Raw genomic sequence first — 26,275 nt, forward strand, 5'->3', positions numbered from 1 at the left:
CCTGATGAGATGAGATGCCTGTTTGGACAAAGGTCATGGCGATTTGGCTCACCAGATAAATTAACAGAGAGAGGTATTTCCACTCCACCGTGTGCTCTTTCAGCCATTTTTAGCTCCCAGGTCATTTATCCCTGTGCATCAGCATAGTATGGTAGAACCTGGTTGGGCCCTTAGCATTTAGATGAGACTCTTTCAAGTTTGTTATGATATAGACAAATTGGTTAATTCTCCTGTGGCAGTGCTCTCTCAGAAGCATCGAATGGGCCATGGAGCCACTTTACAGGTGAATAAGTCTCTAAAGAATCCTCTCTGGAGGATATAGTTCAGGGTTGGATTGACCATTCAGAATGGTGTGGATAATGCCAGATAGTGTGAAAGTCTAGGATGTCAGACTTTACAGATTTCGGAAGATGTCCTTACTTGGGCAGGAACGTCAAACATAAGAAGAAGCTGGCAGTTTCTGTTCCTCTATATTTTCACGTTCTGAGGATGTCCAGGGAGAGGCCTTGTTAAAGTCAAACAAAAAGTTTAAGGCTCTGCCAAGTTTTATGTTTATGTATCCTTTCTTGGAGATGGATACAAAGTTGTGGATGGTGTCACTAACATTAGATTCCCCTATTGTTAAATTGGCAAAAGCTACTTAAAATTCAGCACAGAGAGCTCAATGGACCTTAAGATGGAGGCTGCTGTATATTGAAGCCCTTAGTTGCACTCTCAGGGACAGCTCTGTGGCTGGCCCAAGCTTTACTTTGGGCAAACAAGATCTTGGAATCATGGATTGATCAGTTGGAAGAGGGTATACAGTCTGGTATGGATTTATCAGACCTCCTTGTCATACTGGATAATACTAAAGCTTCTACAGATCACATATATATAGCCTCCTGGCACATTGCGCAGCCCTGCTAGCCATGCCGTGGCGTGACTAGGTAATGCCAAGCATCTGTACGTGTGATTTTTTTTTCCATTATAATGCGTCTTATTCACAAAATGATGCGAATAAGATACAAAAATAGATTATGCTGATTTAAATAATATGTGGCATACCTAAATTCCGTGTACAACCGTGGCTGTATCTGCATAAGAAATGCTACATTACAATGGTCTCCTAAAAAACACTGTAATGTACCATTTCGTATGCAGATTGGGTATGGGTTGTTGGGTTGACACAACTTAGGTCGACAGTCATTAGGTTGACCACTATTGATCGACATGCATTAGGTTGACAGGGTCACTAGTTCAACATGGTCATTAGGTCGACATGTGCTAGGTCAAAAGGTCAACATGAGTTTTTATTACTTTTTTTGGTGGTGTTTTCTTCGTAAAGTGATGGGGAACCCCAGTTAGTGTACCGTGTCCCCTTGCTTCACTTGCCATGCTTCATGCAAGGTTACCGTTCCCAATTGTAGTCCACGTGGATCGTAAAGTATGAAAAAGTTCAAAAATTGCATTTTTTTTTAAATCTCATGTAGACTTTTTGAACTGTCGACCTAGCACATGTTGACCTAATGACCATGTCGACCTAGTGACCCTGTCGGCCAATAGTAGTCGACCTAATGACTGTCGACCTAAGTGGTGTCGATCTAATGACCGGATTCCTGCAGATTCAGTCGTAAATGCAGACAGATTATAGGCATGCCGGATATAATCAACAGAGTCTGCTTGTGCATTTTATTCACATAGTGATGTGAATAAAACACATATTTGGCCAGAAAAAAAAAAAGACATGCAACGCTATCAGATTAGCTTACTTGCGCTAGGTATCTCCCGCTGCATGGTATATTGAGGCAAGATGTAGAAGGACACATCTGTATCTATATGGGCCATGCGTCATTCGATAAAGCCTCTTTTTTTTATTTTTTTTATTTTGGGTGTTTCTGCCAGGCAATCTTTGTGGTTAAGGACATGGCAGGCAGACCTGAAATCAAAGAATACTCTAGAAATGATTCTGTTGAAGTGTAAGTGGCTGTTTGGTTCAGAATTACTTTGCATTCTTTTCTACATGACAGGAGGTAAGAGTTCTTATCTTCTGGTATTACCTCCTAGAGATGAAACTCCTAGGTTTAGGCCCTCTTGTTTCCCTGGAAGTCTCTGGTTCCGTACTCCAAGGGACAGTCAGGGTCTATTGAAGAATACATTTCAGGGGCTGCATGACCATGGTAACTAGATTCTTTGTAAGGATATTCATATGCCTATCCCAAGCATGTATAGAAACATAGAATTTGACGGAAGATAAGAACCACTTGGCTCATCTAGTCTGCCCCTTTTTTTTTATCCTTTAGGTAATCTCAAAGATGTTCCAGACACATCTGCTTTCATTATGAAACACATAGTTCAGATTAATCTCAGATCTATAGGTCAGGGGTGTGGTGTTCTGAGGATACTTTTTCGATCTTACAGGTCCTCGTCCTTACACATTTTGTCCAGTTCTGCTAAAGGACCCATTCAGAAGTGACTCTGTAACAGGCAGTACTAGTCATTGTTCTAATGTTACAGGGTCAGGAAGAGTTGTGGTTCTACTCCTAAGATTTTCTGGTTCAAAAAAACAGATGACTCTTTTTGCCCAATGCTCATGTATGAACACATTCAAGATAAAATTTCTGTTCTCCGTCATTGCTTCAGTGGCAAGCAGGGAATTCCTAGAGTAATTGGACATCAAAAGTGCTTACTTACATGTACCAATCTGAGCAGGGGATCATAAACGTCTCAAATTTACAGTGGGTTCTCTGAATTACCAGTTTCAAGCATTACACTTTAGGAGTGCTACAACTCCAGGGGTACTTGGAAAAGTTATGACAGCCATGGTTGCTTGGCCATGGACACACTGCATTACCATTCTCCCTTATTTAGATAACTTACTGATCAAGGCACAGTCCAGTCTGCATCACAGCCTTCATTTGCAGGTTGTAATATAAACTTTGAAGGAGCACAGTTGTATCATAAATTTCCCACAGTCCAAACTGGTGCTGTCTCCAGTGTCTTTTTAGGTATTCTATTGGACACAACGGGTGACATGTAATAGGATGAGATTTTTAGTAAGATTCCGAAATCGCCCCCTATCGCATGTTTTGAAATCGTTAATTTTTTGTCGAAATCGCATATCTAATAGGATGCGAATTCGGGACTGAAACATTCGATGTCATGCGATTTGACACGATATTATGACCCGGTAATGTGTGCTTTTCTGACCAACAAGAATGCGATTTCCAACAACACCATTACACACAAGCAAAGAACCCCACCTATTTCAGCACCCCAAAAGTGCATTCCACAACATTGTGGGTGGCAATGTGTGCATCGTTATTTTGGTGCTGTGAAGGGCCTTGTGGATTACGCAGAGGTGTCATGAGCCACGGTAGACACCCATACCCTGAATCCTCTGCAAAACATAAGTTGTGGTTGTGAATGATTAATTACACTCATTAGAGTAATGTAAGTTGACTTAATGGCACAGATAAGTGTGTTACTGACTAAATAAGCACACCATTATGGGCCAGGGTCATGCTGCATTGTGAGGCAGTAAAACAGTACTTTTTAAAGGACATATTAGGAAACACATTAAAAGATAACTTAAATGTACCTCAGGCAAGGTGTGCTGCTGGAAGCAATCCCAAAGGGATGATTGACGCAGGATATAGGCATCATGGTAAGACCCTGGGTAACCTGCAACCACACTGAGAATTCTAAGGTCAGCATCACACACCACCTGCACATTGAGGGAGTGATGCCCACGTCGATTGACAAAGACATACCCCCTCACGTGTGGTGCCCGAATCCCAATGTGGGTGCAGTCTATGGCCCTCAGCACATTAAGGAATGCTGAGAGCCGATAGAATGCCACCTTCAGGTCCTGCCACTCGGACTCAGAACTTGGCAATGTGATATATGTGCACCACAGCTTCTTCAAGGCATATAACACTTGAGTTAAATGTCTTGAGAAAGTGGCTTGTGTAACCCCCAGCGACCAAGAGCTCACAGACTGAGTGGTGCCTGTGGCAAAAAAGTGCAGGGCACACGTAAATTTTTGCAGCCCAGACACTGCATAGTTGGCAGAGCCATATGGCTCCAAATTATGTCTCACCTGCTCATATATTCACCTGCTGATCCTGATTCTGATTAGCTCAAGAGGTTTGTGTGGTTCATCCGAAATATCACCACCACCTCTCGATCTGAGAGGGAGTCCAGGTACACCCTCACACGGTACCTACGTGAAGCACGAAGTGGTCTGGGGACCTGGATCTGGTGCGTAGCTTGCACCCTCCCCCCTGCGTAGCTCCTGCAAACGTGCAGCATCACATACACACAGCGCAACTCTTGATTGCAAAAACTCCATTTGCTGTGCAAAATGTAACCCCTTTTTGGGGGGGGGATGGTGGAAGTACTCCAAATCGCCTAGCTCTACCTGGTCTGTTTTGTGTGCTGTTTTTAGTAAATTTTTAAGTGTGATTTCCAAAATCGCATACTATTACATTTACGATTTGTATACTTTTGAATGGGAAAACATCTGGATGCGATTTGAAGTGCGAAATTAAAAGGACAAGTGAAAATGTGTGATATTCTCTGGGAAAAATGCGAATTAGAGTGCAATTCACATCCTATTACATTTGCGAATTACTCAAAACAGTCGATTTCGGCAGGTTTTTTACTAAAAGTCTCAAAAGTCTAAAAATCTCATCCTATTACATGTCACCCAGCATGTCAGAGTATTTCTTCCAGAGAGTATTTCTTCCAAAATTGTCAGCTCTGCAGCCTCTGGTGAGATTGTTGCTGCATGCACCGTGCATTCATATGACTTTTCATGAGACTTTTGGGGAAGGTGGTGGCTTCTATTGAGGCTGTCCCATTTTCAAGGTTCAACACCAAATTTTACTTTGTTGTCGCAGACAGGGACAGACATTGAAATCTGCTTACTTAGGGAATATTTCAGCACACATGTTTGCAAAGTTTGGCTTTATTGGTGCGACACTTGAGAGCTAGAGAATAGTCAGAGGTGTTGGAACGGTCTGTGATTAAGGCTAGGAAGCGTGTGACAGCAGCCATCGATCATGGAGTCTGGAAGACTTATATAGGCTGATGTGACTGCTTGGGGGTTGCTGGCAACTTGGTTCAGGTTGCCAAGTATTCTTTCTTTATTAGAGATGGGGTTAAACCAGGGTTTACATTTTGCTTCTTTGAAGGGTCAAATTTCAGTCTTATCTTTTTTTCAGAGGTGCTAAGCTTTTCTGGCAGAGGTGCAGATTTTTATGCAAAGGGAGTTAAGATTCAGCTTCCCTATGTTTCGCTAATTCCACCATGGAATCTGGAAGTTTGTCTTGGAAGTGTACAGCAAGCTCCTTTCGAAGCTCTTAAGGCAGTCTTATGGGAAGTTTTTGGTTTTGGTTTTTTGTTAGCTATAGTCACTACAAGGATAGTCTCTGAGTTGGAGGCTCTCTTATAAATCTCCATTTTTAATTTTTTACACTGATAGGATGGTTTTGTGTTCAACCTCATTGTTTTATCTGAAGGTGGTTTCAAGTTTACATATCATTCAAGAGATTGTTTTCTCTGCCTTTCAGCAGTCCGTTTCTTCAAAGAGGAAGACTCCTCTTCATCTTTTGCTGGCTTCCAAGCAGTCCATTGTCCTGTGATTAGACTAGTATTAGACATGCTTATTTGTTTGTGGGACAGCTGTATCCAGATCCCAGGAGGGCACATTCAACAACGGCTGTGAGCAGCTTTTGGGTGGTGTGTCAGGGTGCCTCTGTTGAGCAGTTGTGAAGGGCAGCTGCCTGGAACTTTGGTCACACCTTTGCAAAATGTTTCCCTTTTCCGCACTCTTGCTTTTGAAGATGTCAGTTATGAGTGAAACATTTTGTTTCTGTTTGAACGGTCCCCCAGATGGATTGAGAGGAATTGATTTGATGGCAAGTATAACATAGTGTTTTCACTGAGACCCAAAAATGGCTTTTAGAACATAGGACCTAATTCAGATGTGGTTGGAGTTGCTATCACTTCCTTGGAAGCAACAGTGTTAGCGCTGTATGGTGATGCAGTAGTGATCCGACTGCTTGTAATAGACACCTCCTGCTGCAGTAGTGATGCGACCTGCATCCTAGGATGCAGCATCAGATCACCAGGTGGTTACAGCACCCATGGGGATGAGCAAGTTACCCGTTGCAAAGGCCAGGAAATCTCTGTCCAACTACGGAGATCCCTGACCTCTTCCCTCCACCTAAATTATCGTCATCCCCCCAGATGGTGTGTCTGCTACCATCCTGTGTCACAAGACCTGGACGGGTCCTGCACATGCACAAAGTACCGATAATTGATACTTTGCAGCACAGGGCGCATCCATCCACATCTGATTTAGGTCCCCAGTGTACAGAAACATTAAGCTATTAAAGGTGGATCTTCAAATCACTATGTAAGGATTCTTGAATGGAAAATTTCTGCAGGTTGTCCTCTGAAGACATTCTTAAACGATACAGGGTGCCCAGCTGGCATCACGTGTGGTAATCAGTGTTTAGAAGGTTACAATTGGGAAATTACGTTTACAGAGCTGTTTTCAGTCTTTTTAATATACATATGAACTGTTATTCTGGATGCTAGGGGGTACTGTAAGCATATCTTAAATTTGCTTGCACCTCAGAATTTTAGAACCATGACATCCTGCAAGTCTCCGATAGGAACTTGCACTTAATTGAATGTCCCCCTTGAAATCCAAAAGTTACTGAGCATTTACATATATTTCTGTTTTTATATTTTGTATAGTTTGCTTCCAGCAGTCATAAATAACGAATATAGAAAATAATGTATGATTTAACATTTAGTGAAATTGCATTAATGCATTTTCACACAGGGAATATACATGGCTTAAATGTTGGCTGTATCTACTGCTGGTTTGATGTAGGTTAAAGTGCACACTTTTACGGCCTCTTGCTGTTACTGTTTGAGTTCATACCATGTGTAGTTGTTCAGTGTATTAGTCGCTGTGTGCTGCTCTGTGCACCCCCATGGGGAACACCACTCAAATGACCCTCAAAACAGGGATGTGTTGGTTATGAGCAACTCTGTCTATGATCACTGCACTGGATAAACTAAAAATATAAGACTCTGGGGGTAGATGTACTAATAGATTGTTTCAAAGCGATCAACATTGTTGTGTTTCGAGGCCTAAATCACACATTTACTAACAGATGAAATTGTTTTGTTTTTTTTGTTTGTTTTTTTAAAGACAATCTAAAATATAATCTGTTAGTAAATGTGTCGCGTAGACCATGAAACAAACCATCGATATTGATTGATTTGAAACATTCAATAGCAGTCTTTAGTAAATTTACTCCTTGGTTTACAATCTGTTATGACAGAGCATTCTTCTTGCTGTAAAATAGATCATTATTTTAAAATGGTCTTAAACAGCATCTGACAATATAAAGCTGGAGTTTCTATTGTAGAATCTAAACAACATATTTTGTATGCATATGAGTTTATTATTACTACTATTTTTTTGTTATAAACTATCCTTTATATCGGGCATCCAAACGCAGACCCTTGCCTACAGTGAACTGGCCCCTCTTGTGCTAGCATGGTGCTTGGCAGGGATGGGCTGGCTGGGGGGCCTCCTGGGCTGGACCACCATTATCCATTCTGGGCCAACCTGTTTTACTTTATACGACGACTGGGGCTGGCTATGTGCGGCCTTTACAACTGTGTCAGTAACTATATGAGTGCACTGTATCCTGCGTATTGTTCTTCCTCCCCAGCCTGTGCATCAGTACTCTGACTCACTGTGGATACAACCTCACAAACATGTTACAGCCTTTGGCTGACAGCTTCTTAGTGTCCTGTAGCCATGTCCGCTCACTAGCTTCTTCATTTTCCTAGTTAGGAATTAATGTATTATGCATTATTACTCCTTATGGTGTCTTGTAATGCATTTGGGTTTTAGTAAATGTTAATACCTGTATGAATATAGACACCTGTGACTATCTTTCATTGCTAATACTTATGAGCCCTTTTTTTGCCCATATTCTTTCTGATAAATTCCCTAACACACACCTCCATTACTCACACATCACCACACAGAAGACAATGGATACAAACGCCACTCTAAATTCAAACACACTTGCAGTCAAAATATAAATATACATCATACATTATGGCTAGACATGCATGGTCTAGAACCCTTGCATAAAAGGGAAAGTATGACCTTTTGCAGATGACACAAAGGTATGCAACGGGATAGACACACCAGGAGCGGTAAAACAAATGATTGAGGATCTAGGTACAATAGAGAAATGGTCAAGAGTGTAGCAATTACAGTTTAATGGCAAAAAATGCATAATTGACCAATACAGAGAAATATTAACTCTGAATTTTGATCAGGCGCAATAAATGATAAATATAGCAATTAAATAATATAAATTATAATTGCTGATCAGTCTTTTACTTTTGCAGGTCCTACTGGGTAATCTGGAGTATTACCCTTAAATCATACACAATGTTAAGTACTACAAATAATATAGACTTAGGAGCGCAAAAAGTTAAACATTTTTAATCAATAAAATTGCATACGTATAAATATAAAACAGACAAGCTGCCACAATAATTCAGTGTTCCGTCAGTTTATCACTAAAAATTAATTACTGTTAAATTATTATCCACAGTATATAAACAGCATTAAAGTTCCGTGCTCAGAATAATAGTGTGTCCACCGATTGTAATTAGTACTGCGCTATGCTCCACCTCCAATATCTTTTAACCCCCTATGTTGAGGGGTAGATTTACCAACAATGTCCTGATCCAGTATGTTAAACGTAGATCATTTGCTTTGTAGGTGTATCACTGCTGCAAGATACTCACAGTTCCACAGTAACTTGTGATGTTGTGTTTAGCTGCAGTTGCCACAGCCGAGTGTAGAAGCTTTCATTAGCCACGGCATACAGCGCACAGCCGGTCCCCTGCTACAGGCAGATTCACAAGTCCTGATGTTCGGACAGGGTAGCTTAGAGAGCTCTCGCCAGTCGCGGCATGCAGAGCAACTAAAGAAGAGCAACTAAAATGGTGCATGGCCTACATCACAAAACATACCCAGAAAGACAAAAAAATCTCAATATGTTTAGTTTGGAGCAGAGAAGGGAAAGGGGGGATATGATAGAAACTTTCAAATATACTGTACTGTATCAAGGGTTTTAACAAAGTCCAGGAAAGAAACTTTCTTCAAGTGAAGAGAAGTATTAGAACAAGAGGACAAGTGCTGAAACTGGAGGGAGGTAGGTTCAGGGGAAATTTGAGGAAAAATTACTTCACAGAAAGGGTAGTGTATAGGTGGAATAGCCTCCCATCAGAGGTGGTAGAGGCTAAGACAGTAGAGCAATTTAAACATGCATGGGATAGACATAAGGATATCCTTATAAAGAAATAAGAATCAAATAAGGTTTGAGGTAAAAATATAGTAAAAAAAAAAAAAAGGGGCAGACTAGATGGGCCAAGTGGTTCTTATCTGCCGTCAAATTCTATGTAATTGGTGGGAGGCTAACTGTAAGAAAAAGTTGTGGCCCTGCAGTCAGTCAGTCAGTCTTTTTTTTTTTTTTATATGACACTCCAAGAATAAAGTTTGTACACACCTATGTATAAGTTTAATTGAACACAATAAAGAGATTTTGGTACTACAGTATATGAAGTGTAATAAGTAAGCATCGTATTGATGCAGCAAACACATAAAAAGTACCCTGTGTTCTCCTTAAGCCAACACACAAAGCCGGTAACTGAGCACTCCTGTCCAGCAATGCTTTGTTTGTTCTGTAGACAGAGCAGGAACGAGCCTGGCCAGTTACTGCTCAGGGGGAAACATACAAAAACATTCTAGGTAAACTATTACTCCAGATTTCATAATTATTCCAACACCTACTTACCAATGGTAACCCATTAGCAATCTTCCATACTGTTCATAAAGTTGGAAAAACTCAGTTCTTTAAACCTACTGATTGCCTGGTATTATGTTAAATTAATTTTACAGTTTATATGGTCTCCTTGATACTTGTTCTTAAAAATTAATTAGTTTTAAAATGGTAAAGGAACACAAGCTAATTTAACACAGTGTCTAGGCAGGGTATACGTTCAAGATCCCGGCTGTCAGAATGTGTACAATGTCAAAATACAACCTCTGATTTATGTGAAAAGCCTGTTCCTCTGGATGTTACATCACTAACAACAGATTTGTATGCACAGTTTATGGTTTCATGGAGATATTCAGTGTGTGATGAGAATTTGCTGTACTGCTAATGTGTGGGACTATGCCATTATCGCTAGTAACTAAACATTTATTTCCATTTTTTTTTTTAAATATAGTTCAGTTGGATTTGCTGGGAAAACCCCCAAAATGTGGTTAATGTCAGTGGTAGTTGTTATATACAGTACAGAGATGTATACTAAATGGCTTCTAGAATAATTGCATGCCTGTCTTGTTTATGCATTACTGATTATTTCATTTTTGTCTCCTTCAAACCTAAATTGTTTATTACTGTGATTGGAGATTTAATTACTATTTGGTCTCAGAGTTGTTTCCTAAGGAATTAAAGTGATCTTGAAAATCTCCTCATTGATGGTACTCATTACTATGTTTAAGCATCTCTTCTTTCTAAAACAGAAAACCAGTGCACATCTGTGACATGACGTTTGCTGATAACATAAAGTGAAAAGAAACAGTGTAAATCTCTGGTTATGGTGCCAAACGCAGTAAAGCAGGTGTACAGTGTAATGAGCGTGGGTGCTAAACGTGCCGCAGACCTGTAACAAGCGCACATTGCATCTGACCCAAATAACAAAATATCAGATGTTCCAAATGTTTTATACTTGTAAGTTCATATCTAATTTACCAACACAACAATGTAAAAGCGGAAGCCAATTTATAAATCCACAACATGATTGCAGTTCATATACAGTATATCTTTAGTATTCTTTTAATAATGATCAAAATTATTTTATGTATATACTGTAGAGCTCTTTCTCCAATAGGACTCAAGATAGGATGAATAATAATTTTTATTGTTTCTCTTTGGTTTTGGTACTCAGAGAAGAGAGTGAAAGTGTGTTGACTTTGAAAGGTCTGACACCGACTGGAATGCTGCCTAGCGGAGTTCTATCTGGAGGAAAACCATCACTCCAAAGCGGTAAGAGAGATTTAATGTGCAATCTGAGGATTGACCTCCTTCTCATTTTTCTTTGCTAGAAAAATAATGCGTATTTCCTAATCATCTAGCAATCGTGGCGGAGGGGTTGATGGGAGGTGGGTGAGTTAGCATAGCCTTGCCCATTCCTGTTCTCCGATTGGTTGGTGAACAGTGCCATCTAGTATCTAGTGTGTTCTTGCTGCCATACATTGCCTGGCTGTGCCTGAGAAGTAGGCAGTAGATGGTCCTGGCTCTTGGCACTACTATATAGTCTGTGCCACAGGCAGCCTGCCTCTGTTATCCACCACTGGCAAACATACACAAAATCTATGGAGATATTGTAAATTAAGCATTTCTCCATACAAGCTGCTCATTTCCTCACACTCCTATAACCATGAAAATTGTATATTACCCTGAATCTCAAAGATAAAACCGTACATTTAATCAGCAAAAGACACCAATCCACAATAACTTATCAGCAGACCTTTAATGTAAGATAAATAGCTTTACAAGTTATAATGAATTCATCTGACAATGCAATGCGACTCCTGGCTGACCAAATCTTCCACATGCTTTTTAAACTTAAGTGGAACTGGCATAACACAATTCTGCAGAGACGTGTCCTTCCATCCACCTGTTACACTTGTTGTTTTTGATGATCTCCATTATAGAGAATAAGAAAAAGTTATAGAACTGATTAGACACCACTTAGGGGTATATGCAATTGCGGTCGAATTCCCGAAATTGTCGAATTTCGGGTCATTTTCGACCAAAAAAAAAATTTGCCTATGCAATTCAGTGCTTTCCGACCAAAAAACGGACTTTCAAAATTCGACTTTTTGAAATTCGAATTTTTGCAAATTCGACTTTTCTGCAATGATATAAGTGCTGCAATTCGACCAAAGCATATTCAATTCAAGTTTGGAAATTCGACAGCAGTGCTTTTAGACAGCAAATTCGTCATTTTCAATCCGCCACACTTTGGAGGGTGAAAACAAATAAAAAAAATTTAAACATGTTTTTTTTTGTGTTTTTTTTTTTGGGAATAGCAGATCTATTTATATTAGAAGGGATTAGGTACTTTTTTTTTTTTTTTTTTGGAGGCACAAATATTATTTATAATTTTTTTAAAATATTATTTATTTATTTTTATTGCTGGAACGGTACAATCTGAAAAAAAAATTGCGTGGGGTCCCCCCTCCAAAGCATAACCAGCCTCGGGCTCTTCGAGCTGGTCCTGGTTCTAAAAATGCGGGGGAAAAATTGACAGGGGATCCCCCGTATTTTTAAAACCAGCACCGGGCTCTGCGCCTGGTGCTGGTGCCAAAAATACGGGGGACAAAGAGTAGGGGTCCCCCGTATTTTTAACACCAGCATCGGGCTCCACTAGCTGGACAGATAATGCCACAGCCGTGGGTCACTTTTATGCCGTGCCCTGCGGCCGTGGCATTAAAAATCCAACTAGTCACCCCTGGCCGGGGTACCCTGGGGGAGTGGGGACCCCTTCAATCAAGGGGTCCCCCCCCCAGCCACCCAAGGGCCAGGGGTGAAGCCCGAGGCTGTCCCCCCCCATCCAATGGGCTGCGGATGGGAGGGCTGATAGCCTTTTGTGATAATTAAAAGATATTGTTTTTTCCAGTAGTACTACAAGTCCCAGCAAGCCTCCCCCGCAAGCTGGTACTTGGAGAACCACAAGTACCAGCATGCGGGAGAAAAACGGGCCCGCTGGTACCTGTAGTACTACTGGAAAAAAAATACCCAAATAAAAACAGGACACACACACCGTGAAAGTAAAACTTTATTTCTTACGTCGACACACACATACTTACCTATGTTCACACGCCGACATCGGTCCTCTTCTCCATGTAGGATCCAGGGGTACCTGAAAAAAAAGATCAATATACTCACCTCAGCCATTGTCCAGAGATACATCCACGTACTTGTAGAAAATAACAAACCGCAAATACCCGACCAAACGGACTGAAAGGGGTCCCATGCTGACACATGGGACCCCTATCCCCGAATGCAGAGAGACCTGTCAGTGACAGCTGTCACAGAAAGGTCTCTATAGCCAATCAGGAAGCGCAACTTCGTTGCGCTCATCTGATTGGCTCTGTGCGTCTGAGCAGACAGCGCATCGCACAGCCCAGTCCATTATATTCAATGGTGGGAACTTAGCGGCTAGCGGTGAGGTCACCCGCCGGTCAGCGGCTGACCGGCGGGTGACCCCCCCGCTAGCCGCTAAGTTCCCACCATTGAAAGTAATGGAGCGGCTTTGCGATGCGCTGTCACATCACAGACAGCGCACAGCCAATCAGATGAGCGCCACGGAAGTAGCGCTTCCTGATTGGCTGAAGGGACTTCAGTGACAGGAGTCACGTGATGTCCCGGCATTCGGGAGAAAGGGGTCTGATGTGAAAGCATTGGACCCCTTTCTAGTCCGGTATGGATCGGTGTTCGTTTTTTTGTTTTGCCAAGTACGTGGATTATCTCTGGACCTGGATGTACCTCTGGACGCTGGAAGGTGAGTATAATTTTTTCACAGGTACCTCGGATCGTCGGAGACCGTGGCAGTCGGCGTGTCAACATAGGTAAGTATGTGTGTGTCGGCGTATGAAATAAAGTTTTACTTTCACGGTGTGTGTGTCCTGTTTTTATTTGGGTATTTTTTTCCAGTAGTACTACAGGTACCAGCGGGCCCGTTTTTCTCCCGCATGCTGGTACTTGTGGTTCTCCAAGTACCAGCTTGCGGGGGAGGCTTGCTGGGACTTGTAGTACTAATGGAAAAAACAATATCTTTTTATTATCACAAAAGGCTATCAGCCCCCCCATCCGCAGCCCATTGGAGTGGGGGGGGACAGCCTCGGGCTTCACCCCTGGCCCTTGGGTGGCTGGGGGGGGACCCCTTGATTGTAGGGGTCCCCACTCCCCCAGGGTACCCCGGCCAGGGGTGACTAGTTGGGTAGTTAATGCCACGGCCGCAGGGCACGGCATAAAAGTGACCCCCGGCTGTGGCATTATCTGTCCAGCTAGTGGAGCCCGATGCTGGTGTTAAAAATTCGGGGGACCCCTACTCTTTTTGTCCCCCGTATTTTTGGCACCAGCACCAGGCGCAGAGCCCGGTGCTGGTTTTAAAAATACGGGGGATCCCTGCCCAATTTTTCCCCTGCATTTTTAGAACCAGGACCAGCTCGAAGAGCCCGAGGCTGGCTATGCTTTGGAGGGGGGACCCCACGCCATTTTTTTTTCGGGTTTTTCCCGTTTTTTCCCGTTTTTTAAAATCGCGGCAAAATCCGCCAAATCGGCCGATTTTCGTCCGCGATTCTGGCGAATCCGTTTTTCATTGAATATGGTGAATTCCGGAAGCCACCTTCTGGAATTCACCTGGCGAATTTAGTCGAATTAAAAAACGGCGAAAAATTGCCGCGATTCGCCGTGAATTGCATATACCCCTTAGAGTTTATGATTTATTAACAGTTTCTGATATAGCGAAGTAAATTCTGTTGTGCTTTACAATTGGAAACAACCGTGATAAAACAAAACTGGGTAATAACAGACAGGAATAGAAGTAGGAAGGCCCTGCTCACAGTTGTGATTTCTATAGAGCAGCCCTTCTCCAAACATATACACAAATCAAAGCAATAACAGTGCTTATGAGAATATATGATTTCTCATTTTCATAAACGATGTCCATATATTGCATACATTGTTTAATAAATAATATTATGACAAATATAATTAAAACCTGCAGTTCCCATTTACCCTTACAAATACTGCATACTGTATGGACCAAATTATGTGGATTTTCAGACTTGTTTAATCGTGTAGTCTACCCCTGGATGTTCATTATTCGATTAGGCAGTTACGGTTCTTAGTAGGGAGAAATTAGAGAATAAATAGGTATACTACCAGTCAATGCCGTTGAATCCGGGGTCTTTTAGCAGGAAAAGTACACGCAGTGTTTGTTGTCCCCTCCGTTGCTCAGTTTCAAAGTACTGGTGCTCCCAAAACTATTCCAGGTGGCATTAAAAACCACAATGTGTCCATAAAAGGTCTGTAGTCATCTGAGGTTAGAGTAATGCAGCCTGAGAAGCTCAACTGACGCGTTTTGCTGACCTGCAGCTTTATCAATTCTGCGGAGATGTTTCCGTCCATCCACCTGTTACAATTATTGTTTTTAATTAACTTTGTTATAGCGAATGTCCTTGGAACCACACATAGACAACTTTACAGCATACTGATAAAAAACAGGGTCTACCTAAATTTTTCAACATGTTATAAAGTAAACTGGAATCACACAGCAGAAAGAAGGAGACCCTGTTTTGTACACTGTACCTCTTTCCTCCTCTGAGCGGTGATCCCTGAGGACTGGCGTTGGGAAACACTGATTTAGAGGGTAGGGCAGAGTTTCCCAAACTCTGCTGTTACAGTACAGGTTTTAAGGATATCCATGCTTGAGCACAAGTGACTTAATTAGTACCTCAGTCAATTTAATGTAACCATCTGTACTCAAGCATGAATATACTTAAAACCTGGACTGTAATGGCAGAGTTTGGAAAGCTCTGGGGCAGGGTAATGACAAATAAGTGAAAAAATGTAGCCTGCAAGAATCTAATATTGTGTGTTTAAGCATTACTGATGTTCTTAAATAAAATGAAATGTCCTGCTTTTTGTAGTTTCATTTTTAAAATGATTCCTTTATTATGCAGACTTTTTTGGGCTAATCAATGAATAGTATACTTATATATTGAACTTGCAATATGAAGTATAGATATATTGGATAAATACAATATGAATGAAAAAAATTCTGTGTAACAAAATTGTTTAATTATAGGTACAAATGGAGCAAGTTTTTATGTAGACAGCCATAGCTTGCCTAACAGAAGGTTACTGTATGCATAGGGAATATATTTGTCACTGCGCAATGTGCACACTACAGTAGGTACCGTGCAACTAAACTCACTGCTTGTCTAAAGGAACAATGCTCTGTCTGTACATGAATTCAGATTTTTACTAATAGGAACTGTTCTCATTGCAAGCTAATACGTTGGAATCACCAGTGTTCTATTAAATACCTTATTTATGTGATGTGATTTCTTTTTTAAGTATTATATACTAATATAATATACTTTTCTCATTATAGTACTACAACCTGGTCACAAAATTAAATACTGTGCATACTGCTTTTGAATTACTCTTGATTTATTATTTCATTAAAAAAAATTTTTTATACAACTTGTATATCCATTACTAATGTTAAAACATTGTTTTGACATACTACTAATATAATTAAAAAATGTATATATGAAACATGAAGGTAAATATTATGTTCAGACTTACCAAGACTTTCCATTACAGCTGTGTTATAAAAAGTGAAGAAGTGTTTCCTGTTCCTTTTATAGCAAGTCATGATAGGCACCGTCATCTTGTAGACAATGAGTAAAGGGTTTCTGATAAAGACCAAAAAAGTTAAAATGGCAAAGGAGAGCATGTCAGTTTTTCTCTTTGAAATGTTCTGTTATAACTGATTACAGATAAGTTCACTGACCTTTACCTAACATTTCCATTATCAAAGATAATGCTACTCAATCACTCAGATTTCTGTAGTATTAGACCATTTTGCACTTTTTATCCATAGTAATGCAATATGGAGGTGTATCACCATCAAGACAGATGTTTAATAAGTTTCGTCAAGAGTAAAGCCATTTTTTTAAATGTGATGTTACAGTAGATTTAATTTTGTTTTTACTGTAGCTGCTGTTGGTGTATATTCTTTTTATTATGATACTACATATCAGCAAATGTATGATTGTTTTATTATTCCCTGTAAATAGAATACGTGCACTTTTGTACTGTCAATGCAAAACCTTGTACAGGTTGAGTCTCCTATATACAAAATGCTTGGGACCAGAAGTCCATATATTGGAATGCTTGCATACCATAATGATATCTTGCAGATGGGACTGAAGTCTAAACTCAGAAAGCATTTATGTTTCATATGCACCTTATACACATAGGTAATTGTATACAATAGTTTGAATACATTTGTGCATCCATCAGAAAGCAAAGATTTCAAAATCGCAGTCGCTCACAAAACATTATGTATTTTGGAAATTTGGATACGGAAGACTCAACCTTGTATTGAATGATAATGTAATTATCAGCCTAGTCACTAGTGTGCTCTGGATTCTTTTTTAATTCATTTGTGTTTAGCACTGAGAGGTTCCTTATTGTTAATCTTGCATTGGGTACTATATGCACATACAAAAAGTCATTTTCTTTTTATTTTAACTACACAAATACATTTGACTTTGTTAGAGAAAGTATAAAATGTACATATAAAAAAAATAATCAGGGGAAACATTTTTTGTCCACTTCATAAGACCCCCCTCTTATTATATCCTGTCTCTCCCACACTCCCATTAGCTAGAACGCTGATTGCACTGCAGTTCACTCTGCAAGGAATCAGTGGGAGATCTCAATTTTAATGGATTTCAGCATTGCTTCAGTAAATATAAACCCATTGGAAATGAGTTTGGCTTCAGTAGCAAGTTTGAGGGTCAATTTAAGCATTTACAGTCATAAGGGAGTGCTTTTGCACACATTAAGTGTATGTGTTAACAAAGAAAACATGAAGAGAAAAAAACTGAGTAAAATTAAAAATGATTGACCCTACCCAATCAGTTTTCTTCATTCGTTCAGCTAATAAGAACATCCCCACTGCAATCTATAACCTTTGTCATCTTTCTCACTGAGGTCATTTTTAAGGAGCATTCACAGTAGGGAAAATAGGTCTATAATTTTAATATAAACATGCAGATCCATTAAATTTGGATTTTCTTTTCTGTCTGTGTTACACACTACATACCCAATGTGTAAGGCATTGACTGACAGGGCTAATATATACTGTAGATTATACCATTTCCATAAGTCTCTTTTCCATTTGGAGATGTTCTTTTCAATGTTGCACAGGGAGCACTGCCTGAAAGTGTAACATTTTATTTTTGCAATTTCTTTTTATTTTGTAAAATAAGTTGCGTTTTAGGTAACTGAATACCATACTACAGTATATAAGTTTATGTATGCTCTTGGCTCTCACAATATAGAGTAGGTCTTGACGCTGTAACTCAGTCTTTGTGTATATTAGAGATGAGCGGGTTCGGTTTTACTCGGGTATTTCGGGTTTTGCTTATTGGCTATCCAAAACGCGTGACATCCTTGATCCAATAAGATGCCGTTTCGAGCCCCGAGTAAATCCGAGTAAAACCGAACCCGCACATCTCTAGTGTATATACAGAGGTGCCCTCATAGATTGCTCGGCATGGCTTTATTGCACCAGGCATCTCTTGCTGCGTGGTGTACTGAGACTAGGGCCCCCATTCACCTGCCACATTAGTCATAATAGTTAACTCTCCCAGACAGTCCACTAGACTAATGACTGCCAGGAAATGATGCATTTCAATATGAATGGCAGTCACTGCCAGCTGTGCAGTGATGAGTCATGATGATGACATTCACAGCTCTGCAGCATTGTGCAGCAGGAGCTAGGCCATAATAACCAATTACATTGTCACCCACATACCCATGCACTTTCCTTCTGTAATTCCCCTCTGATCCAAACAGTAGATGAACATGGAGGGTGAGATATAGGAAACACTTGGTTGTTCACTTTTATTGTGTACATACTGTAGTAGGCTAAATTAAGACCATACTGGCTATCGGACACTTCTGGCATGTAGAGAGACAGGTCATAGCATGAGGCCACACCCCTGTGACTCCTGGCACACTCCCATGATTCGTGGCCTTGCCCCTTTTAGTGCTCAAATGCAGTAAGAGAATCCAGGGCCAAATTACAGCCCAATCCATCCCTGAGCTAGCTCTATTTTAGTAAATATCAAATATCTATGGCTTAAAACTATTTTGCTATTAGAGAATGCAGTATGTCCCTTGCTGTGTGTACTGCCTCTTCAGTCTCCTCATTGTACCTGTTTCTCAGGAACAACTGTAGAACACTAACTCTAATCCTGGAATTTAGACTCAGCCCTTCACACGAGGAATCTGCTTATTTACTGGCATTAATTTGTTTGAGTGGGCAGTTTCTGTATTAACTATATACTGAATAGAGTGCTGGATCTCCAGCCTCTTTTCAGCAAAACTTGTTTGTAATGCCAGCTTTTTTTTATGTTTCTACTGCCCTAAAATCTAAGTTTTAGTTATAGTAAGAAAACAAAGAATCACAAAAGATAAATCAGTGTTAGTAAAAGTTGAGAAAGTGAAGACTGGCATATACAAATAGATTAAAAATTATTTGAAACCAAATTGTTGCTTATTGTTGGTAGAAAGACACATTATTTATACAACTGTAATCTCAACTCACCTTGATCAAGGGCCATGGTATAATTTATATTATATATATATATATATATATATAGCGATTCTAAGGTATTATGAACAGCATTTACTTTGACCATTAAATATGTGTTTTCTCATTTTGAAAAATGTTTTAGCAAATAATCCAAGTATGAGTAGTAACTTTTTTCTTGAATCAGCTGGTGCCACAAAAATGGTTTGCTTCAGTTTTAGCATTGTTTGCGAGTGCTTACAGCAAAGTTGTTTCACTTGAGTTTTTTTGTGTTTATAGCTGCTATCTTTTAACAAATGCAATCTTGCTTCTATGATATAAACTATCTTGTTTTTATACATCTAACAATTAGAAAAAGCTGCATTAAATGATGTAAAGAAAAAAAAACTAGTCAAGCTCAGCCTATTTTCTGTGTAACATTTATGTTGTCTTCTGTGCAAAACAAGTCCAGCACTTCTGGTAACATTGGTTCCACCTGCTCCTTTGCTGCTCACTGACTTATGTGTAAGAGTTCAAATCTTCTGCTCATTTTTCTCATCCATTTTGCTACCCTTTCTTCTCTTTAGCTACTGTTGAGGCTATAGAGGCCGATGAAGGTAATTGGCAAGCCCCCTTTCTGTTGTTATTGCAGCAGATAAGGGTCCTGCTGGGTGTATTCATATTTCTGTAGCTTGTTAAAAGTGTGTGGGTGTTGGGCTAACGATTGTGGCTAAGTATTAACCAAATGTGCTTGCTTTAAAGGGGAATGTAAAATTAAAATTGCCCACTGCTATCCATGTAACAAATATCAAGGCTGTAACTACACTTATATTTCAACAAGGCAATGGAGAGGTGAGCAGGTGTTACAGTACACCTCTCACACATGGGATTTAATCGGTTTCTATTCAAACTCATTACTTGGAGTTTTCATCAGCCTCTCATAAAATGAGTGCAAGTTGTACACATTACGCAACATACAGATAGATAATCTTTTTTTTACCATCTGAATTGTGCAATTACTCAAATCGCTGCCTGGTTTTATGCAAAAGTTAAGCACCAGACTATTAAATGTGACAATTCTTTGTGACATAATAATTATGCCACAAGATTGGGTATATCTTTTAGCTGTAACATAATTGGAACATTTCTGGATTTACTGGTGTTATTTATATGTATCAATAATTATAAATGGTAATCCTTAGGGGAAAAAAACACTTATCTATTTTCCGAGTGATCTTAGCCACAAATGTTCCCCTTTAAAACAATGTTTTCAGTTGTATTTTATTCTTGAACTTGAGCTTAACTTCTACATCGACTCTAAATTGGATGTCTGTGATTGGATTTCGTCCTGGAATAAGATCATTGAAATGGTAAATGGAAATTATTTTAAACCCACTCACAAGAGAAAATACAACTGTTTTCTAAATAGCAGCACTTTGGGCTGCTATTTATGTTGGAATTGTCTATTCCTATCAGCAAAATCTAATTTGCAGTGTGCATTGTTGTTGCCAGTTTGGCTGTTTTTGTGTGATTTATGTGATTCTGTGTTGTGTTTAGTATAATATTGGTTGTCATTGCTAACACTTACAGGGTCTCATTCACTAAACGGCAGTAAGTCAGTTATATAAAAAAAAATGATGGGTATGGATTATCAAACTCTTCTCTTTGATTTTACTTTGATATTTTTATTTATTTCATAAATGTAAATATACTGCACAATTGTAAGCTGGATTATACTCAGCTGTGTATCATTATACATATTAAGAAGAATACATTATTTTGATGATACCGTACAAAATATTAAACAAAGTAAGCTTGGCAAACCCATGAAAATTCACCTGCCACATTATAAGTTAGAAAAAAGCACAAATGGATGCTATATTATCTACTTAATACCCAAATATTGTTTCCTATCTCTACAGATTGATTTCAGTGCATGCAAATCAAATAATGGTTATCTTCTTTTTTACTACATATGTACTATATGTACAGTGTTTATTTTTGACATTGTTACTGTCCATAAAATTCTTACTGGCCATGTTAAGTTACTGTATTGCCTCTATCAGAGACCATTGCATATATTTTTATCTTATGAAAATCATTTGCATTACTTTTATTAAGATAAGCAAGATATAAGAGTAAGATAGTTACATCAATTACAATAAATATTATTAGAGTTTATTTGTTGCGAAAAATATTCATACGCTAACTTGTATTATTTTATGTATACGTTACGGCCGTATAGTCAATTGGTCCCCATGTCTGATTGGCGAAATTAGCGGAACACATCACTGCCCACTTCGCAGTCTGTTCTTTTTCAATATATATAAATTCCACAAGGCTCACTTGTCTTCTCTTAAATCCCACATATGGGATTTTCAAATGTATGACCAACTGCCTTTTTTTATTATTTATTTTTATTATTTTGCAACCATCTTACCTGCAAAAAATTGCTGAAAATATTAAAATACTTGGACTAATGAGCAGCATTTTTATCTGCAATCTGCAAATTTATTTCCATATTTTAAAAAATGTAAATAAAATGTTGGTCTTCATTTGCTATTTTTAATTTTCCTTTATATTTCTGTTTTTTTTTTTTTTGTTAACGTGAGAGGCAGCCTGAGAAGCTTTGATATGGCCTTTGCTTTTCTTCCATCCTTTCCCTTTCCATGCTTTCTAACCTAATCTAATTACTGTGTGCTTTCATATTAACATGAGATGTATAAAACAATGGGGACATATTTTTTTCCTTTTTTTTTCTTTTTTCTGTTAATTGGCCACAGGTTGTTAAAGAAAATTGTCCACGAGAGTTCATCTCACACATAATATGTAGGATTCTACTCTATAGTTGCAACTTCTATAGTTTATTTTGTGTTAAGGTTACTCAGTCAGAATACATTTGCTCCACAGTTTTCAGAAAAACAAAACAAAAATGTATTCATTTATTTTCCTTAAAAGATTGTACTCGGGGTTGAGGAATCTTAAGGCTAGCTACAGTTCAAAATGATGTGTAGCTGGCCAATCTGGCAGGCAAGGAACCTGCAATGGCAAGTGCATACACGCATAGCAATGTAGGGGGGAGGTACAGGGGATGCCATGCTGCGTGCGGCAGCATTACATTGTTAGTGATGTTTTCTGGTTGACCCTGCTGCAGATATCAGATATCACTAACAATGGCAGGAGTGCACAAATCGGGCATACACACTGCCCAATATACCCGATTTGTCATTTCGATTTGCCAGAAATTACAAATTGACCCGATTATCGGCATAGTGTGTATCTGGCCTAACACAGAAGATGTGTGATATAGTTTACTGTTAGTCGATTCTTGATTAGGTCGGGGGAAATAAATTGAATAAAGTATTATACATTTTCTATACATTTATTCAAACACAAATCATAGATGCTATTTACAGGTACAAAGATTGTAAGAAATTGCAGAGGAACTTTAGGTTGAGATGTGTGCTGAAATTTTTTATTTATATGTAAATTATATTTTTGGTAAGTATTACATTTTTATATAGTGTTTATCTCTTATGTGTAAAGTACACATTTCTTATTTGAATTATAGACAGATTTAATTGACCATAGTTTAACAAATCATTGTTTTTTTTTGTACATTCTAAATTGTGTTTTCCATTAAAGTTTAAAATTTCTAGAATTACATGTTTATCCAAATTGAGTATATGAAATTAAAAATATTTTTCATAGTAATATTTGCATGTCATCAGGTAATTTTTAACATATTAACATAAGTTTGTTTCTTTTTAGATACACCTAATTAATCAACATGATGTTATTAGATATTCAGTTGTTTTGAACTGTTGATTACAAATTTAGTTATTGTTGTACATTAAGCTACAAGCCAACATTTTTAATTGCTATAGTCTCTTTAATATAAAAAACTCAAATTGCAAAACTTGATAAATTAAAATAATAGTCCTCATAATCACTCGCACAGCATACCCTGATTTTGTAGTCTGTGGAATTTGTTTTCTTTTCCTTTACACTTCCACATTCGTATAAAGGATATATACTGCAGGGCAGAATTTTGCAAACAAATTGTTTATAAATTACTTGCCTAATTTGTGTTAAGTAGGCAAGTAATTATGTGTGTCACATAAATATTATAATGTTCATTTAATTTCACTGTGCAATGATAACTAGACTTGAATTTAATATAACACATTTTAAATACTTCAACTTTTAGAAGACAGCACAGTTGTTAAAATGAGTTGAACTCAAATGGATAGCACTATATTTCATATTATTTTGTTTGGGTGGCATTGTTTGTTTTAAAGTTTTTGAATCCAGTGTTTTTTCTCTATTTCACTTCATATCATTTGTTTTCTGGATATCACTTTTGGAATTTCAGTATGTTTATGTGAAAATTACAGCTATTTAATTTGTTTTGCATTTTGTTTCAATTTTCTGTCTAGCAATCAAAGGATTCTCGCCACAGCATAAGATCACAAGTTTTGAGGAGGCAAAGGGCTTAGATCGCATTAACGAAAGGATGCCACCACGCCGAGATGCTGTACCTTCAGATGCCAATCTTAACTCTATCAACAAGGCTATTTCTTCAGAGACCAATGGCACTGACAGCAACGGCAGCAACAGCAGCAGCAATATCCAGTGACCACTTCCTGTCCATTAATATATATTTTTTGTAGCTGCAAGGCATGATGGGATTGCTGCTCATCAGCAACTGGGTGATCCTGGTATGGGTTACTGCTACTTACTCTTGGGGTTGGTGTTGAATAATTCAGTTTACAGTGTCATTTAAAGAGAAAGTGATCTATTTTAGTGGAGGCACTTGCCTCATCTGGATATGCCTATAAATGCTTGTAGAAAACATACACACAAATATTGCTTACCTATATAGAACAGATTTTCCAATGACATTGGAAACCTCTAGTTACATTACTGAAAGGCCTTCTTTTAGTTACTGAACATACAGTGCATATTTGTCTAATTTCTTACTAACTATTGTATGTTTACATTTGCAGCTCTAAACTACAAATAGACATTAAAACATTTTTAACATAATGTACAAACTAAAATAAGGACTATTTATTAATGATATTTTATTACTCTTGTCAGATTGGCTGTTTTCTCCCCCTTCCTTTCTCTGTGTGAGGTGTCTGCAGTGCATTGACGTTAAATGAATTGCAAGCTCCTCCAACAGCACATGGGTTACACAAACCATTGATATGAGCAGTCTTAATGCTACTGGTGCTGAGACATGGACTTCAGTGCATTGCTTTGGCAGTAAAGAGGACAAATGGCAACGACATAACAGATTAAATAAATAATGAAATTGTAAGAATGTTGAAAATTTGTCACAGATGCCAAAAAAGGAAAGTTTCATTTTGTACAGATTTATGCTTACCTCAGGTTACATTATTGTGCTTGAATGCCCATTTATTATACAACACATAGCTTACTTATTTGGCAGTGAATATCTTTTTTTCCTTTGATAAGCAAAACTGGAATAATAATATCCATTCTAATTTTTTTTTATTTTATTTTTGCTGTTCTATCTAAGATTTTTTGGTAAATAAAGTATTGGTTGTGGCTTGCTGAATTTTAATATTTATGAGTGGTGCATTTTTAAGTATAGTGAACAAGACACCATATTAAGTGCGGTGAAAAGCATCTATATTCTGTAAAAATCCGCCTATGCATGTTTTTTAAGACAAAATGGCTGTATAGGCCTGTATGGGACTGTAATGCGCTTAGTGGTTGGACTTATACTGGAAATGTATGTATACTGGCATACTTTATATTCTCTGAAAACGCTTAATGCCTTTGAAATTTTGTAATCAAATGAAGAAAAAGCTTTGAAAAAATTTTAAAAAGGAGAGAAGTATATTCGTAATGTTTTATAACATACGCTTGTCAGTGCACACATATATATGGTTAGCATGTTTAGCAGAACTTGTGAAATTTAAAATAAGTTTGTGGTTACATGTGAAACTAAGTGCATGATAACTGTTAGTGTCATAATAGTTTGGTCATTATGTTATGTTATGTTATGTGCCACAAATGTGTAATTCTTTTCACTTTTTTCCCTTTATAATATGAATTACGGGTTTTTACTGACTCCTTATGATGACAAGTGGAAACAAAAAAATTAATTCAACGAAATAAGTCCATTGATATTTTCTAAAAATTGTTTAAGTGCCCAAGTAATTCACTACAGCCTAAAGCCTTGCCTTTGTAATTTGACATCTGAAATGTTGGCAATCGAAGCATGCACGTGTAACAATGAAAAAAAAAAAAAACATTTTATATTACTACTCAATAAAATGTGCATGAAATTAAGCAGCCGTCTGCTTCCTGGTCTTTTTCTCACAAATGATGTATTTTATTGACTGATGGAAAAAATGTCCACAATATAGGCAGTGCTATCAAAGAGTAGATTTTTTTTCAGATTTACTTTGACTCAGGTCAGATGGATTATCCTACTGGTGAGCTGGTTTGCTAAAAAAAAAATAACTTTTTAGCATGTAGCAAAAATAGTGATTTGATCATTTTCAGTGTTTATTAAAATAAGAAATATTTTAAGAAAATCATACATATTAGATATACATTTCCTACAAGTTCAGTACTAGCATTAACCAAATATTTTATTGTGTAATTGCCACATATTCTGTAGCTTCTCTACAATATTTTATTAGGCACATCAGTCCCTATCCCAGTGGAGTTTAAAATAGAATTTGTCTAACACACAAATATACATAGATGAGTGCATGTATACATATAAGTATTTTCTTATATATTG

The 26,275-nt window shown here is 38.2% G+C and overlaps 1 protein-coding gene across 5 annotated transcripts in view; it reads left to right on the forward strand.

Annotated features, from left to right (window-relative positions):
- The window catches only part of PPP3CA (protein phosphatase 3 catalytic subunit alpha), a 356,718-nt gene extending 330,903 nt beyond the window's left edge, over positions 1-25,815 (forward strand). For 3 of the 5 annotated variants that reach the window (XM_063918417.1, XM_063918426.1, XM_063918435.1), the window contains 3 exons: positions 11,050-11,147; positions 20,076-20,105; positions 23,928-25,815. In XM_063918417.1, coding sequence (XP_063774487.1) covers positions 11,050-11,147; positions 20,076-20,105; positions 23,928-24,127 — 328 coding nt within the window. In that variant the 3' untranslated portion in view covers positions 24,128-25,815. The remainder of the gene's footprint in view (positions 1-11,049; positions 11,148-20,075; positions 20,106-23,927) is intronic. The other 2 variants (XM_063918443.1, XM_063918452.1) reach the window with 1 other exon arrangement.
- Positions 25,816-26,275: the final 460 nt, after the last annotated feature.

Source organism: Pseudophryne corroboree, chromosome 1 (genome assembly GCF_028390025.1).
Source record: "Pseudophryne corroboree isolate aPseCor3 chromosome 1, aPseCor3.hap2, whole genome shotgun sequence".
Lineage (NCBI taxonomy): Eukaryota > Metazoa > Chordata > Amphibia > Anura > Myobatrachidae > Pseudophryne > Pseudophryne corroboree.